The sequence below is a fragment of the Hesperophylax consimilis genome, chromosome 14 (assembly GCF_061612785.1).
Source record: "Hesperophylax consimilis isolate HC1 chromosome 14, BYU_Hcon_1.0, whole genome shotgun sequence".
NCBI classification, from domain to species: domain Eukaryota; kingdom Metazoa; phylum Arthropoda; class Insecta; order Trichoptera; family Limnephilidae; genus Hesperophylax; species Hesperophylax consimilis.
In genome coordinates, this window is record NC_142849.1 from 25,580,129 (window position 1) to 25,596,971 (window position 16,843).

Below are 16,843 nucleotides of genomic sequence, written 5' to 3' on the forward strand. Positions count from 1 at the left end.
CATTTCGACAGTAATTGTCTTCTTTCTCAATAGTTTGTATTGGCTATTCAAGAAACCAATAGTTTTAACGGCCTCTTTGCTCGCGGGGTAAGGTTCTTGCGAGTTAAAATCCCGGCGAGCGCAACTATTTTTATTTTACTTTTTGTGTAAGGTGTTTGTGTTTATTTAAATAAATAAAAATATTGCCACCCTTACGTTTTGAATTTGGTTAGCTCTGCGATCAAGAAACATGGATCCAATTGCTCTTTTTTTTAGCTTTGTACATGGTTTTTGATTTGTCATACTACGAAATAATGCAAAATCATGTGTTTTATATATATTTTTAATTTAATCGCTCAGAAATATTGTAGGTGCTTTGATTAAATACTGTGAGTAAAATAGATCTTGGCCCTTAATCGAGCATTTTTAGCCTTTTAAGAAGCCTAGAAAAAAAGTATCGGGACTTTAAAACTGCTTTGACGTGCAAAATCTTCTATTCATTCAGTGGAAATTAAGTTCTTCGGAAAATTATCGAAAAACATTTGAATATTTGTGCCTGAAATTCATAAAATAAAATAAGACTCATTTTTATTGGTGTTACGGGAATTTCAACATCTACATAATGAGTATTATTATTGTTAGTAGCCTGATTCCAAATGTTACACGACGTGCTGCATCGCCTTAGAGAAACTTTTTTGGGGATCAATGATGAAGGCACGAAATAAAAAGGCGGTTTCGTGAAGGTCTCAGTGTTTATTAAGCCAGTTGCCGTGACGAGGAGATGATGTAGGACAGATGTTGAATACTCCGGTTGCTGCGGTGATGTGGTCTAGGCGGTAGTTGGCGACGGCGCGTTGAGACCGGAATCGATGACTGTCAAGCACTGGCGATCTGGGGAATCAATACTCCAGTGCTAACGGGAAGGCCGAAAGTGCGGCGGACCTTGTAGGCGGTTGAGCGGGAGCTGCGTAGACCAGTGAGGATGCTGCGTTTTCTTGTGGTGGTCATGGTGGCATGGAAGAAGCGCTGGTCAGAGACGCTGGAACCAGGGCGCTTGTAATCCGAGTAGCGCTGGCCAGAGACGGCGATCTGGGCCAAGGCGCTAAGATGATGTCCCGATAGAGTTCATGATGGTACGGGCGAAGCGGGGTATCTTGTCCTGCGCGGGGGCGCACCAATCGTCACTCGTGAGATTAGTAAATCGTTGGCGGCAGATTGATGACTGACTGCCTGACTGGCTGCGTCGGGCTTATTTATACTGTTCGGCCGGTGGCAATAGTAGGTAGTAAATTGCAACTAAATTCAAGGCACTCGCTCAGTCTGGGCCTTTCGCGAAATTTCGGCGGCGCGGCAATTATGCCTAGGCGGTAGACTCGAACCTTCTGGCGAGTTCTCGTAACATTCCAGACTGATTTGCGATAGTATTGTCGCCGATAGACAAGTAGGTGCTTGTAGTAAGTAGGTTGCTTTGTTTTGATTTTGACTGCAAGTACGTACCTAAATAGCAAGTAGCAAGTACGTTCCTAAGTAGCGTCGAGCTGCTTATTATTAATTATTCAATGGATTTTTCTCGATTCTAAACTTTTAATAAGGAGTCGTGAATGATATCTGAAAACATGACACGATCAAGTAAATCAAATACTTCAATTGAGTCAAAGACTTTGTGATCCAACCGAGAAATGTGTGCCAAGAATTGACTGTGTAGCATTCAATCCTATCTGCCAGCGTAATATGCGGTTAACGTGGTGATAGTTAAAATATAATTTCCCGAGGGTTTACTTATTTTAATACTAGGTGAAGTGTTCCCGGCGTTGCTTGGGTTTAGGAATAATTTGAAGTAAGTTTTTAGGTTGTGAATTCAATTGAACCCGAAAACTGGGTGTAGTTTAAAGGTGCAAAAAATAATATTTAATTGTTTATAAAGTATTTGTGGCACTCGATCGTGCTATATCTTTCGTAATTCTACCAATATTCACTTCCACGTCGTACATTCTTCTTATGCCCCTTTCTTTGTACATCACATACGCCACATTTTAACAAACATAAGTTTTTGATTTATTTGATCGTGTCCACAGACATAGGAATTAATAGACGAGAAGATAATGGCGAGGGGTAAAATCAACTGTTGAAGAACGAAGGGAGTGAAACTGACTGTGATTCGTCAATAAATCAATCTGACAGTAAATAGGCATCTCGCATTATAATATCACCATTTACTTCTTAAAAGTAAAATCTGCTTTGAATGAATAGACATTTTTACATGGGAGCGCAAATTACTCGCCACGTTATGAACAAATTTGCGAAGTCCAAATTTGGCAAAAAAATTCGGTTCCATTTTCAGAGTCAAATATTTCGTTTAAGTATTTAGTTAAGACACTTTTATAAATGTTCATAATTTACTTCCCAGCAACCAACCAGCTTTGTGTTTCGCGTCCAGACGTTTCTCGGTGTGATAGTATATGTTTCTAAAACTGATCTATATTATACGATGTGAATATGCTTAAAATAAAGTAAAATAATGCTTATATATGGAATGTAATACGACAATTGGGTTTATTCTCTTTTTCACATCTATTTTTACAAGTTTTCATAGTACAAGTCAATATTTTGCCGTGTTATTTCGTAAAACGAACCGATGATGCCTCGACCATAGTTCGCACAAGAATGATGACGTCAAGTTTTCAAATTTCACTTGAGGCCATACGCGAGCACAGCCGGCTCCAATGGACCCGGTATGGGGAGTGGGGATAATACGCTTTTAATCACTTAGGGCAGGTCTACTAATATTCATATGTCTATGATCGTGTCATGTTTTCCTCGGCCGTACCTGATTTCTTCAACCATTCAATTCCAAATCACTCAGTCTTCTTACAACCCATTCTTATGCCTCATTTTACCTGAAATATTATCTTCTGGCGTCCTTGACTTTTCCTACCGTTTACTTCAAGTAGTAATACACATTGTTACTGTTATTATCAAACTACATTATATAGACTTTAATACAATTCCGTATCTCAATCCAATGCAGAGACAATGCATTAAAACTTCCTCGGGCGTACCCAATATTTTCTACCATTCACAACTTTCTAAACACTCCTGGTACTATCAAAAACAAACTTTGAAATTTTGAGTGAAATCGGACCAGTAGTTTTTGAGTTTATAGGGCTAACACATACGACATTGCCTTTTATACAGATTAGACCCTTAGCAATAACTTTGTCAGCTTATCTTTAAATCCGGCTCGGGCCATCGGCCAAATACATACAAAATCAAAAAATGTGAATGAACCCTACAAATATTTTTTTCTTTCTTGATCATAACAATAAAGAACATCAATTCTAAAAATATCACGCTATATTTTCACTCTCACCCAAACAGAAATATAGAAAAACACAAATCATATTTTTAGTGCCCATATGTGTGTATTAAAGGGGAGTATTTTTTAACTGGAATTGGAGTGCGGATTACTTTTGCAGCAAATAAATCGTATATTATTTTTGTTTACCTTCCTACAAATAATATAAAACATGGCCGTATTCCTCATAAAATAAACCTCAGAGATTTATGAAAGTCCCTCTGGCCTTTCCCCTTAACTATTAAAATTATTAAATGTGTCATATTTTTACGCCGTTCTTACATCGTACAACTTTGCTCGATGTTTTTATGCTTTACGAAAATGTGTTTTCGGTCTCATATCCAGTTTTATTATTATTTTTTCTGACCCATTCAATATAACTACACTACTAGCAGACACTAGAAGACTTTTAGAGTCTAGTCTTGCAATCTTTTCAATCAAAATGCCGAAGTTGTAAAATGACAGAAAAGTAAAAAATAATAGACTTAACAACTTACAAAATAATGAATAGTAACAAAAGGGTCTTGACGTTGAAATAATCGAAAAAGAACCATGTTTTAACCCGCCATTACACGCGTGGGGTGCTGTCAGCACACCCACGCATTTTTTAACGTAAAAATGAATAATAATTTGTCTAGTTACGAGTCCGCGCGTCTCATTACCTTCAAGTAACCTTTAAACCGGTCGACACGGAGAGGGAGACAAAAGAGATGCCTAAGAAAAATTACAAACTCTGATCGTTTAGATTCATGTAGACCTATGTTTAAAAATCTGAAAATTCTGACAGTCACAGACATATATATAATGGAGTTATGCATGTTAGTGCGATCATCTACAGACAAGTTCCCACTAAAAAACTCAACACATAAATACGCTACAAGGCTCACAGAAAACTTATTAATACCAAAAGCAAACAAAACAATATTCCAAAAAGGACCATACTACATGGCCATTCAAGTATATAACAACCTTCCACATAATATTAAACAAATACAAGATACACACAAATTCAAATCGTTACTAAACACTTTCCTTGTTTATAAATGTCACTACACGTTGAGTGAATACCTCACGTAAATGAAACGCCTATTTTTATTGGTATATATATTTGTATTGTTTCATTGGTATATTGTTATTTTATCTGTATAAACATTGTAATTATTATAATAAAACAAATAATATTATATAAACATTGTAATTAAATAAATGTGGTTAGCTGGATGAAATGGGGTCTACCCTTAAGCTACACCTTTTGTAATTTTTATTTTACAATAAATAATTTTTTTTAAATTAATAAAATAATTTTTTATTTGATTTGATTTGAAACATTTCTAGGCGACCAAATTTTCGAACCAAAAACACATGATTTTGCATTACTACGTATGGCATCGCCTTAAAGGGAGTTTGTTGAACATTTAAAATAAATTTTGTTTTGTCTGCGGTAAATTTGTCTTAGGAAGCCTAACATCGTTGCAGCTTTTCTTAAGGTAGCCATGAACTGTACAACTTTACACTTTTTAACATTTAATCTGGTAACATTTGATTTGTTAACTTATACATTAATAGTAGGGTATTTTGGACTAAGCTTTGCCACACACTCATGACTCATTTGAAATAGAGTAAAAATCTCTCGACAAATGCTTTAGTTGCATTTAAAGACACACAGTGTGACAACACAAATATTAAATAACAGAACGAAACATGTTTTTACTAGTCAGAGTTTACTTTTTTGCAAATTTTTCTATCGAGGGAATTTCATATAATTAACGTTTCGACATAACAAATATATATTTTGTAACTTAAAAATTTAGAGAGTAAAAGAGAAACTTGTTAAAATCGGTACAAATTGGGAATGTGGGGGCTATAGACGTTAATTTTTTGCATTATTTTTGTTATCTCTTCATATTTAGAGTTTTAATTTGTTTATAATTCTGGGTATTAAATAGCAGCCTAGTATTAAAGACGTCGATCAGAACTACAAAAAAATATGTGTAAACTTATTGTTTCTCTCCCTCAAGTCACCTGACTGCTGACATTACATGATGCGATATGCGGACACCTGATCTGATCAAATGATAAATATTACCAGAACTTAAACGTGTTTTGAATAATTATAAAAAAATCATATCAGGTCAGTAACACTCTCTAAATAAAAATCAGGTATTAAATTACCACCTGACTTTCTTGAATGTTCGTTAATAAACAAAATTACTATCGACACATTCAAGAATTAAGCGAAGTTACTAAACAAACATAAACGAAAGTTGTGCAAGTGACTGAGCTAACGGTAGAAACTTAAAGCCATACATATAAAGCTCGTAAATTCAACTTAATTTTGAAACATGCTACAGAGTCCTGGAACTCATATTTAGAATGTTGACTTACTGAAAAGTTTTCCGAACGCCGAATTTGAATGGTCATACGTCATAGTTAAAATATATTTATATGTGCTTAAAATCATTTTGAAGTATTCAAACAAGGGCCTAATTAAGTAATAATAATTGTTTTAATAATAAAAGCAAACATCTCGATCGTTTTCTTCTTTGTAGGTTTTGGTTATAGTGATACTGGCGTAATTTAGAGATTTATCGGCATCAGGAGTCCTTTAAGAATTATCCGACACACTGATAATATTTTTTAATTTGTTAGAAATAACTTATTGAGGCTCATAAACCTCATTTAAATATTGAATCAATGAAGAAGATCTCGCAATGATCTATGAAATAGATAAAAACACAGAAAAATAAAAATTCAACTTTAGCAGCCGAGAGTTGAACCCAGATCCTATAGTCTTACCGTAACCAGCACTTCACCAATTGAACTACTAAATCCAATTATCTTTTTGTCATTTTTATAGATCTCATTTCAATTTAAGAATAACATTTTCCTCAATTAATTAAGAACTTTTTAGAAAACAGTTGTTTGTAATCATATTTATTGATAGTCACATAAATAATCATTCTTGGCTTTGAACGTGTGCGCACAGCGATTGTGAATAATCATTGTTGTGACTTTACCAAATGCAGTTAAGCGAAAACCATGACTTCCAAGAGTAACAGTACTCTGGCAATTTAACCAATTTCACTTATTGTAACCACAACAAGTGCCTATGTAATTAAAATATCTTAATAATTAAACGTTGTTGGCACATTATCTAGTTAATCGCCTCTTAATAGCACCAAACTTTCAAAGCTCAAGAAAGAAAAAAATTTAGTTACTTCTTCGTGTGTGTTTTTGGTCATTCGATGTTTTTTGTTGTTTTTAAATAGAATTTTCGAACCTTGGCACTTTTTTATAAAATTCGATTCTGTAAATGGGACATTTTTTTTTGATTTGTCAAAAATATATAATAAATCTAAAAAAATATATATCAAAATTAATAGTAAACTGAAAAATAAAGAAAAAGTATAATATATGTATATTTAAAAAGGTACAAATAAAAATTAAAAATATTAAACATTAAGATTAAAATATAAACATAATTAATATAGATTGTTTAATGCATATAATAATTTTTTGTGTACAAGTTTATTTATCGTAGGTATTATTTATAAGACAACATGTTTATGTTCTATGAGACAAGTTGGAAAGAAGTTTTTATAATTTTTTTTGTGTTAGGAACTCATATAATCTTTAAATAAAGGTCGTCCCTTTTCAAATATCCATTGATGCACACGTTAATTGTTCATGTAATGTTTTTTTTTTAATCGGTCTGGAGTTTTATAAAAATAAAAACAAGATAATCGTAGAACCCACATTTTTTTATGTAGTGACGTCTAAAAAAAGCGGATTTGTTTATTTTTAATTCAAATAACTTCACATTTTTCTATTTTTTTACTAGAATTTTTGTAAACTTAGTAAAAAAATCTATCCACAATATTTTTTCCGAGGCATTAATGTGTGCAAGTGGCCTATTTTAGACGACTTATACAACGTTTGGCCAATAATCCACAAAATCAGCGCACAAGATGTTAAACCAATCGTATTATGTCCTTGGTCATTATTTCACCCCTCGAGTACAAATGTTCACACAACCTACTCTATACCATAATACGATTGCGTACATTCCATTATGGAGATCCGGAACATCTGTTGGTGCCTCCATTGGGTCTCTGTTGAGAGGTCTCGCTAAAAAGCCCAATCCTTTGTCCTCCGGTTCTCCATTTGCTGTACCGCGTTTCCTTTGTTTACGCCGCGCTTTGCACAAATTCATTTATCATCAAATTCCCTCCGCGACACACTCACTTTTTGTTCAAGTCTTTGTTGTGCTCCCATACTGAAATAATCAGAGTGTTTTAAAGATCTCTAATGGGCACTATTGGCTAATTTTACTGAACATTTCTTTGTAAGTTTCATTGAAGATGATGATAATAGTAATAAATCTAAACAAAATATGAAAAAGAACAAGACACAGAAAAATAACGGTCTCAACTGAATTCTGAATTTGAAATATAAGATCGACAAAAAGGTCCCCGTAAGACAGAGATCCTGAGTTCGATTCCCAGTTGATACCGTTACCTTTTTATTAGTTTGAGTCTTATTCTGTTTCATGTTTTGTTTAAATTTATTAGTATTGTAGTTATTTTCGGTATTATTTTTATTAATAAATAGCTATGAAATTTGGCTGAAACGGTTTTTAATGATACATCCGAAAACAATAAATAAACTTAGAAAATACAACAAAATGATTTACGAAAGGAAGGTTCGAGAATGTTCCGAAGCGCGTCACATAGGCAAAATAATTCAAAATAAATCTCGATGTCGCGGTTGCTGGTACTGTACTGACTATTTAATTCACGTTGTCGCTTATCTATGTAGGTGGAAAATAAAACATTCTCAAACATTCCAGTTGCTACAGAAACAAACATTAATTTTTTTTTTTTTTAAATCTAAGAAGCTTGTTTGGAAACTTCTAGAATAACGTTCGAGTCAAGTAGTGGCGTACCACTACAGTATTATCGTCTTTTTCAATAACTAGTATGGGAAAAACCTTTAAAAGCTATTAAAAAATCCAATAAGCTTGAATATTATATTTATTTATTCATATGAAAAAATTCAGTAAATATATTGAAATGGCAAATATGCCATCACCAATAGGGTATTACTTATAAAGCCCTAAGTACCACAACATTATTTATTGCCGTACAAATGTTTTAAATAATTCTGATAATTTACCTCATCACCATTATTTTTATCTTTTATCATACATAGTGCTTTTTAGTAGGGTCATTTAAATCTTTTGTGCGAATTCAGTAGTGGCACTAGTGATTTCTATACGTTACCTATAATATATCCTTAATAAGACGGTTTATTTAAATAAGAAGTTTTTATTTATGTTTCTGTAAGTGTTTCTTAATGTTTTTCCTAATAACTTTGTGTTTTTATTTTAGTTAAAATCATATATATATCTCAGTTTAACAATTTTGGCACTTAGTACTTTTTTATTTCATGTATTAATATGTAAATACGTGAAAATCTAACCTAATACAACCATTTTAAACCGCGAAACGGAGATGTTACAACACAACTAAAAAAAACTACAAAACTTACATAACCTACACAAAACCTGATTTTAAATATATATTTTTTATGATAAACTAATGTTTAAACTAGTTGTCGATTGAAGTACTTGTAAGTATTGAATTATTTGGCGGGTTGGGAATAAGCCGACGTAGCTCAATGGTCCAAAGCAACTGACCGGACATCAGAAGGTGCAGGTTCAATTCCTGTCGGCGGCATTTATTTTTACTCAGGAGATATTTTCAATTTGTATGGATATTTCAGGCGAGTGATGAATGCTTATAATAAGTTGATATATTTATTTATTTATTCTAAAACTATTGAAATCGAATCATAAGCTGCTCATTTCACTGGGGAATTCGTGTGTCGTGATGTGCAGCTTTACAATTGTAATAGATAATTTTTTTAATTTATTTTGAAAATATTAACCTACAAAATTATTACAAAAATAAACACTACTCGTATTCAATCTAAAATTACAGCTGGGCAGTGCGTTTATAGTTGGCAACAATAACATTTTTCTGACTTATTTATTGATTATTAGTACCGCAATCATAGGGTGACCATACTGGCAATGACAAGAGGGAAAGAATAAATGATATAAATCTAAGAAAAGGAGAGGAACACCCAGGAAAAATCCAACGTTTCAATTATTTTAATCACGAATACTTAATTATATTACTATCCTTGTGTCATAAATATAAGTGATTCCCAGATTTTGCAATAATAACCCGAAAATAGAAAACTTCTTCCTATTCTTTGTTTCAAAAAACTTCCACAACATTGTTGTAGATATTTATTTTCCCACATACTCCAACTAGGCAAACGTATTTTCATTCTTCATAACTTGCATTTATTCCTCTTATTTACAATTCAAACATACTTGCATTATAAACTTTTAGAAATGGCTGATTTCTACCTTGCTCAGTCGATAATACCCCGCCTGGAAGCGGGTGGTAGTTCTTTGTATTTATTTTTAACCATAAATCACCTTCTTTCCATTGCAGGCCGATTGACAAGGAGCAGTAACTCAGTGAGCCAATCTCCCTCCTCGGCGACGGGGGAATATACAAACGGTAAGGTATTTTAGGAAAACATTTTAAGGCTACTGTGATAATGCAACTGAATTATGTTGATGAAAAATAAATGTTCAAAGAAGCAAAGCTAGCAGTCCACCGTGGAATGCTGGTATCTACCACAATGTATGGTAGTGGGACATGAAACTAGCAGAGGAAGAATGCTATAGAAATGAGACCCCTAAATATCAGTGGCGGTCAGTGACTTTTTGTAGAAGGGATGCTAGACATCAAATGTTTACATTCGTACGTACTACGTACTTGATATCAAATATGCACATCTAGACGCTGGCCCACGAACGAGATAAAATTGGGTACCGTCTAAAATTATCTCCATAAATCCATTAAGCTCCATAACTCCAGGATAGGTTTTTTATTGTTTTTTTTTTTTAACTTATGCAGAATCCAAGATAAGTTTTTTTCCACAAATGGCTGAGACACAAAACTTTTTCACATTAATGATTCAATAATGCAACCACCAATTCACTATTATCATATAGAACACGTTGGCGAAGTATCCATCTTATTTTGGGTATTCATTTTCACTTATTTAAATTATGATTAAAAATTAAATCGCAGGTTAGTAATATTCAATAAGAATTCGACTTCAGTATTCAAGCTCAAAGCAAACTTTTCAATCCAATGGATTAGTAATAGAGTATACGATTCTGTTCATTATACGTATGAGCATTAAAGACGGTTTTTGTACGTTGGATGCTGTCATTAATATCATATAAAGTTGACAAAGATATTGGCTTGCGGTTCTCAGTGCGCATGCGCGGAAAGAACGTACTTTCTAGTATTCTTGGATACGGTTTACAGATCGCTTCCACACCACAGTGAGTTTTAAGCGTTTCACAGTATTTGAGAATGTATGTGTATTAAACTCGCCAGCGCTCTTTGTATCGTGTCGTTCGTTGTGCGTACACATAAACGGGACGATAATATGCACGATGTCTTATAATCTCTTAAAATCACATTAAGGTCGCTGTAAAAATATTTAAATTGCAGTATTATGTACTGTTTATGGCTAGAAATCTAAATCTTTTTACTCTAAAATGCAAGAGATGCGGAGCATCCACAGCATGTAAGAATGCAAGGCTGATGGTGAAATGAGTAAGCCTGTCTGACATTCTGAATTTTTGTGTAACATTATGTTATGTAACATTGTGTTTTGTATCGTTGTGTCATGTATCTTTGATTTAAGTAACATTGTGTTATGTAACATTGATGCATGTTACATTGTGTTATTTAACATTGCGTTATAATGTAATTAATAACTGTACTATATTGTGTAATTATATTATGTAATTGTTATATTTGGTAATTCGTGTATCTTTTTTTACTAATAAAGAAAAAATAAAAAAAAATAAAAAATAAAAAAATAACATTGTTTTATGTAACATTGTGTTAGGTATCATTGAGTTATTTAAAAAAAACATGTTAAACTTTATATTTAAATTCTTAACAAAAATATTACATAACTACACCGTAACTTAAACATTTACATTACAACTTACTTGACGTTGTATTTTATTTTGTTAAAAAAGTTATAATATGTCCTTATTTTTATAGTATTTTTTTATATTACCCATGCCTAGGCAGTTCCCTTAGCTTTTAAAAAAACATTTTATACGTATGTTATATTGTAATCTAAAAATGTGTATGCTTAAGAGTAAAAAAAACTATTGAGTAAAAATACGCGAAAATAAAAATATTAAAAATGTAACAACAAAAATCTTCTGGTGATAAAGGTCATCTTGGGATAACCTGATCAGTGTATAGAAGTAATGCATGCTCTTGATTTTGACACAGCTCATATATAATTTCTCGTTAATATTTATGTTAGAGCTCTAGTAGCACTACTAAAACTAAAAACCAATGTGCTTTGGTCGATTCCCAAAGGAAGAATGGATTTAGGGGAATAACTATTAACTATACCTTTGGGGTTTTCCATGGCCTTAGTTATCGTATAATGCCTTTAGACCAGCGGCTCCCAAACGTAAATTTGTATCTTTAATCGATATGTAAAATATTGCAAAAGTTAAATATATTACATTTTTATTGAAATAACTGTTTTTTAACGTTTGAAGGTTGTATCCATCAATGTATTATATCAACTAAGATAATACTAACAAATTTAAACGAAACATGAAACAGCACAAGGCATAGAAAATAATAAAAAAAATCATGGGAAAAAATTGTTGGAAGACAATAATTAAATAAATGATATTTTAATTTCTAGGTCTCGATGGTCGAGTTATTAAGACGCTCTCCGGTAAAACAAGAGATCCTGGGTTCGATTCCTAGTTGTGACCGTTATCTTTTCTTTTAATTGTCTTGCCTTGTGTTGTTTCATTTTTCATTTAGATTTGTTAGTATTTATTATCTTGTGTTGTCTTCTTTTTCAAGTAAATTGTCGAATGTAACATTTTTCTGCAATGCATACACAACCAATTATCAGACACACTTACTAACAAATAGGATGCATGATCTGGGCAAAAAGTTTAGGGTTACTATTGACATATTTAATGACTCCATTTTTAGAATTAAGCGTAATCCATTCAGCACCGTGTTGAATCCTGCAATTATAGGGTTGGTAATTTAGTTTTAGTGATTTGTATTTTATATAGTATTTTTCTAGTTTCTTTATTATTTTATTTTGCTGTAACATGTTATACTAATATTGTTTCGTTTTCAGTGTATCAGTTTAACGTTATTTCTATATTATATACTAGGTATATTTTGTTCTTAATCTATGTTAAATTACAGCAGCAATTGAATCCGTTTCGGCAGTGTAGTGGATAGATAATGATACAACGCTGTATTTCGTATAAAAAACTGAAAAATATGTAGCAAGCGTTTAATTTTTTCGTAACTTAAGTTTAATTTTTTTATAATATACCTACCACAAAAGTTGACAGTAGAATTATTGACATTACGAACCAAAATTAGTCTCTATTCAGACTACTTTTGGTAATACTGTTAAAAATATGCGCTTTTCACAATGCAATAGCTCACCGTTTTAGAGTTTTGACAGCTTCTTCATTAGTTATGTCACAAAACAGTTTTATGTAGTTTTTAAGCTGAAAGATCAACGTAACTTAAAAACGTGAAAAGGAATAAGAAGAAGTCTTCCAAGTGAACAAAAAAAAACCGCAATCGTAATGTATTCCAGTCGTAACCTATTTTAATTTGGTTATGTACCTACTTTGTTATTTCCATTTGAAATTAAGTTGGATGGATTAAAATGAAAATGATGAAATCTAAAACGAAAAGCCCGTTCGTGGGCGAAACGAATACATTTTTTTGTAAAAACAATTTGGAGTATTAAGAAAATAACAATGAAGAAAATATTTTTTGACGAGCAGATGTGGAACATAAATGAGAAGCTTTATTTTAAATCAGCTACTTACTCACTGTTGCCCTTCTTGGAGGCTGCCCAAGGCGATTTTTTCTCGTACTGTCGGATATTATACCTTATTTCTAAATTTAAGAAAATATATATCTTAACGCAAATAATAGAACGGACTCTTTGTGAAAAACACCCATTTAATGTTTAATTTTCCTTCCATTTTTTTTGTCGAAAATAGAAAAAATAATTATTAGAATCTAATTTAAATCAAAACCATGTCTTGGTAAGCACGACTTTTATTGGAGATAATTTGAGATTTTCAAGGCGTATTACAGTGATTTATTTTTGGGGTATTATGCCGTGTTGCGCTTCCTCTTTTTTTATCCATCGTTTCGGGTAGGGCAGATATGTAATTCGTGTTATGATGGACCCTTTAACTCTGTTCTAAGCGTTTGCTAAAGAAGGAGGTAGCGCACGGCATTATACCCCAAAATTAATCACGTTAAATACTTTTATTTTGTTAATACTTTTATATATTTTATTTATAGTTGGATAATATATTTAATCACAACCGTGGTTTCTTCAAGACAGTGCAATACTCAATAAAAATCTAAAAATGTTAAATTTATATTCAGCTTTCACAGTGGGTTGTAAAAAATGGACTGATCTTCTTTTCACTATACCTCCTCTACCAGTGGAGGAAGTGGATTGGAAAGAGAGTGATCTTAGCCAATAGAGAACAACCTAAGCAACTGACTTTTATTTAGGTTTATTTGCTTGTTGGCAACTTTGCTATAAATGTTTTGTATTTAAATTTACTAAACTCTTCAGGTATAATATCTAACAGTACGAGCGCAAATTGCCTTTGGCTTTTCGTAACTCTACTATTATATAAGTAAAATTTTAGCATTACTTTAAGATTTTACGAAAAAAAAATTAATTTTAATGTTTTAAAAGGACTAATTTCATATTTTGTATTTTTTTACATTTTTTCTTTACCGACGGAAAAAATAAAAAATCCGCTAAAATACATTGTTTTAGAATAAACTGGTAAGAAACAAAAATTGTATTATATTAAAAAAATATATAAAATGCCAACGTCCAGACTCTTTTTCTGGCTATCCGTGAAAACAATTTTATTTATAAGTTGCTATTTCATCTAAAAACCTTAATTGACTAATAAAGGTGATCAGATATCTTATCAAACTGACAGTTCAACAAATTTTATGAAGTGATATAAAGTCATGAAAAGTGATGAAACAAAAACTAGATTTAATAGGTTACGTAGGTTAGGTTTTAACGTCAGTTTTTTTCACTTTTAATGACATTTGAAAGGTGTGTTCAGTTATCATGGAACTTGTAAAAAACCAGCAAAGTTGTAAATATGGTTTGAGATTTTCACATCCAAAAGAATTATAGTGTTTTGTTTTTGGGTTATTATGCCGTGTTGCGCTACCTTCGTCTTCATTCCCTGATGATGGACACTGTAATGCTGTCCAAAATTAGCGCGACATGATAAAATAATTTAATGGTTTGACACCATTATTTTATGGTGTACTGGATTTTATTTGAGACAAGCTCCCATAGCCTTCTGGCTGCTTCAGATTGGTGCATTTAAATTTTTTTCTAGGATATTAACTTTGACGACATCTTTCGTACTAATCAATTTTTTTTTACTCTCGGTATAGTCTACCTCGAGTTTAAAATATGCTGGTATGAAGATACTGAGAGAAGGCTAAAAATTGCCTCATTCCAACTAAATAAAAGGATCAAATCTCTTTTCATCACAGCGCGACATCCCACTGTGGAATTTAGACCTCACCGAAAAATTCTTCACTCTCTGTGGTCCCTCGCCATTTACCTCTAGTTTTCTTATTCTATCATGCATTTGGTCCACCTTCTTTTGCCTAAAAGTCACTTGTACTTGTGCAACTTTTTAAGCACAGCACTTTTATTTCCACATAAAGACCATATTTTAAGCTTGACAAAACCTTTGGTGCCTACATTTTTTACTCACTAATATAGATTTCTTATTTTAAATTAATTATTTTTTGCTCTCATCGGGTTATTTCATATTATTAAGAAAAAACAACGTATCGCACAAACATTTTTTTTATTAAAAAAATGTTAACTTACAGTGTAACGTGCATAAATATAAAGATAACATAAAAAAAATAAAAATTAGAAGTGATGCTTCCAAGCTTGCAGATTGCAGTCCAAGCAAAACAGCCACAGCTGAATCTGTCATTGTATTTACAGTATTTGTTGCTGGAATAAAGGTTGCAATCTAGCATAAAAAATACGAGCTGGAGGAATCTCCTGCAGAGCGATGTTCCTCAGGAGGAACTCGTATACACTGGTATAGAAAGGGTTAAATGTTTACGATTCTAAATACGAATCAGGAGGTGGCAGGTTCAAATCCCGACTTGCAAAAGCATTTTCTTTTAATAATCTGTGTTACTTCACAATTTATTAATTTAATTAATAATATTTTGTATTTTTGCGATATGTTTGAAAGTGGTAGATACTTTCAGTACCGCCCTAGTTAAAGACTACCATTCGGGATCGAAACATTACTTGAAATGGCTTTATCTGTGCTCAGTGAACAGATTTGAATTCTCTCACCATCTTCTTCTTCTCTCCACTACTCTCTTCAAACTCACAAAATACCAATTGGGGATGCTGAAGTCTCACTGACTCCAGACGGTCGGGAGCAGTTGAGACTGTTGTGCGATACACACATTATTTTTATATTTTTTTTAATCTCGCATAATTTCTACATTTTCAACCCATCGCAGTTTTTGGATCTATAGAACCACACAATTTTCGCATGCTCATTGAGATTTCGAAATTGGTTGATTTAAATTCTGCATTATCCCTTTCTAAGCGTAGGCGTAATTCCTAAAAATTGTTGTAAGTGTTTTGCAATTAGGTTATTTGTGATATAGGCCACGTTGAGACGACTTATTTTCATGATTCTATTTATCTCCGCCCAATATTACCGGTTTAACCGTTTTTTAAGAAATTAATTGTGACAATTGATTAATCTGTGGGTTCATTTATCTATTGTCACAATTACTTTCTCAGTAAAACGGTTTAACCGGTAATAAAACAGTTTTGAAATCATACAAATTGAAATTGTGCGGGGATCAATAGAATCATATATTTAAGTCTTCTCAACGTGAAAAAAATACCTTGATTGCCGAAATAAATCTAAAATACTTGCAAAACTTATTAATCACTTTATTAAACATGATTCACGTTAAATTTTAAAAAAGCTAATTTTATTTCTTCGTTTTTCGTTAGGAACCATAAGTTCTTTGGACTCATTTTAATTCGGTTTTATATGCAAGCACTTTTGAGTTTTATAGTTGTAATGTTATAATACAATTCTAAGACGAAGCGACAGTTGAAAACATTTACATAAAAGACGGTTCTCGCCTTTTTAAATCATTGTTTTAATTGCTTCTTTATGATGGGATTGAGATCACAAGTGAGATGAAAAAAGCTTCTCGGTTTATTGTCGTCTAAGTTTGCTTTATCTGCTCCGAAGGGCGC

General features: G+C 32.4%; 1 protein-coding gene across 4 annotated transcripts in view; it reads left to right on the forward strand.

Moving 5' to 3' along the window:
• LOC149418106 (lachesin-like) overlaps window positions 1-16,843 on the forward strand; it is a 60,931-nt gene that overhangs the window by 22,506 nt on the left and 21,582 nt on the right. For all 4 annotated transcript variants that reach the window (XM_089639331.1, XM_089639330.1, XM_089639333.1 and 1 more), the window contains exon 3: window positions 9,862-9,930. In XM_089639331.1, the coding sequence (XP_089495457.1) occupies window positions 9,862-9,930 (69 nt within the window). The remainder of the gene's footprint in view (window positions 1-9,861; window positions 9,931-16,843) is intronic.